General features: G+C 62.1%; 1 protein-coding gene across 1 annotated transcript in view; it reads right to left on the bottom strand.

The window, feature by feature from the left end:
* CDC42EP1 (CDC42 effector protein 1) overlaps nt 1-160 on the bottom strand; it is a 4,329-nt gene extending 4,169 nt beyond the window's left edge. Inside the window, exon 1 of the mRNA XM_009647829.1 lies at nt 3-160. Coding sequence (XP_009646124.1) covers nt 3-160 — 158 coding nt within the window. The remainder of the gene's footprint in view (nt 1-2) is intronic.
* Between the last annotated feature and the right edge of the window lie 1,127 nt (nt 161-1,287).

Genomic DNA, 1,287 nt, shown 5'->3' with positions numbered 1-1,287 from the left:
GGGTCCCCCCAAAACCGCCCCCGCCACGCCCCACATGCATGGTGTGCCGGAAGTCCCCCAGTGGCGGGCTGATCATGTCCGGTGTCAGCTCCGACTTCAGCCGCCGCTTGCCATGGGAGCCTGACACCCAGCTGAGCACTGGCAGCTTCCCCAGGCTCATGTTGCACCCCTCACCTTATCCCTGTCTTTGAAATAGCCCCCAAAACCAGCCCTCTCTGGGCTTCCAGCACTGGGGTGGCCTGTCACATCCCTGGCCTCCCCATCGCTCCTGCTCCGATGCTCCTGGGGGAATGGTTCACGGCACCTTGGCTTTCAGCAGGTGGGAAGGGTGCCTGTCCCCCTGCTTCCCTGCACTACGTCGTGCTCATGGAATCACCCGCCGTGGGTATGTCCCTGGTGGCGAGGACAGTGGTGGCACAGAGGTCTCCCCAGGGGGTGTCTGGGGTCACCCCTGGTGCTGTGGAGGTTGCTGGAAGCTGCGTCTGGCTGCAGGCTTGGGGTTTAATCCACAGTCTTCTGCTGCTGGTCACGGATGGGGCAGCTGGTGATGGGGGCTTGAGGCGAGCTTGCAGGCCAAGCAACTTGGTCCCCTCATCAGCCACCTAAATGAGGTAAGAGGAACGGTGAGGCTCTCAGAGAGATTTTCCTAACCATATTGGCTGTACCCCGGGACTGGCTGGGGGGTTTAAAAGTGGTGCATGAGCAACAGTGGGGAGGTTGCTACCCGCTGTTCCCCTTGTCTGGCCCTCCTTTTGGGGAGGAAGAAAAAGGTTTTCCCCAAAACATGTGCTCTCCCTCAGCCCTCTGACCTCCCTTGGCATGCCTCAGTTTCCCCTGCCTGCAAAGCAGCTTTGCCAGACCCACACCACAACGCAGGCTGAGGATTTCCCTCCCAGGCAGCACCTCCTCCCAGAGCGGTGCCCTGCCCAGCTGCCTGGGCTCCCGGGGCGAGAAACCTCTCCCTCCTTTTTGCTATTCAGATGAACCCTTGGGGAGAGGGTGAGGCCTGGGGACTGCACGGCTCCCGGGGAGGAGGGGCGGCAGGGAGGGAAAAATGCAATATTTGTATATTGGTTTGTTTGTCCGCCTCTGGCTGGGCAGACACATTGGAGCAGCCCAGAGCCGGGGCTGTGGGGAGGGCAGCTGCTTTGCAGGCAGGGGAAACTGAGGCACGGCAAGGGAGGTGATTGCTCAAGGTCGGAGGAGAAGGCGGGACGGGTCCCCGGGCTCAGACGGGTCCTGGGGGGGCAGCTGGGGAGGCAGTGGCTGGGCGCTTGATGGCAGGGT

This window comes from Egretta garzetta, unplaced genomic scaffold (assembly GCF_000687185.1).
Source record: "Egretta garzetta isolate BGI_Z169 unplaced genomic scaffold, ASM68718v1 scaffold51, whole genome shotgun sequence".
Classification (NCBI taxonomy): Eukaryota; Metazoa; Chordata; class Aves; order Pelecaniformes; family Ardeidae; genus Egretta; species Egretta garzetta.
Note: the sequence above shows the minus strand (reverse complement) of the source record. Positions and strands in the feature narration are given on the sequence as shown.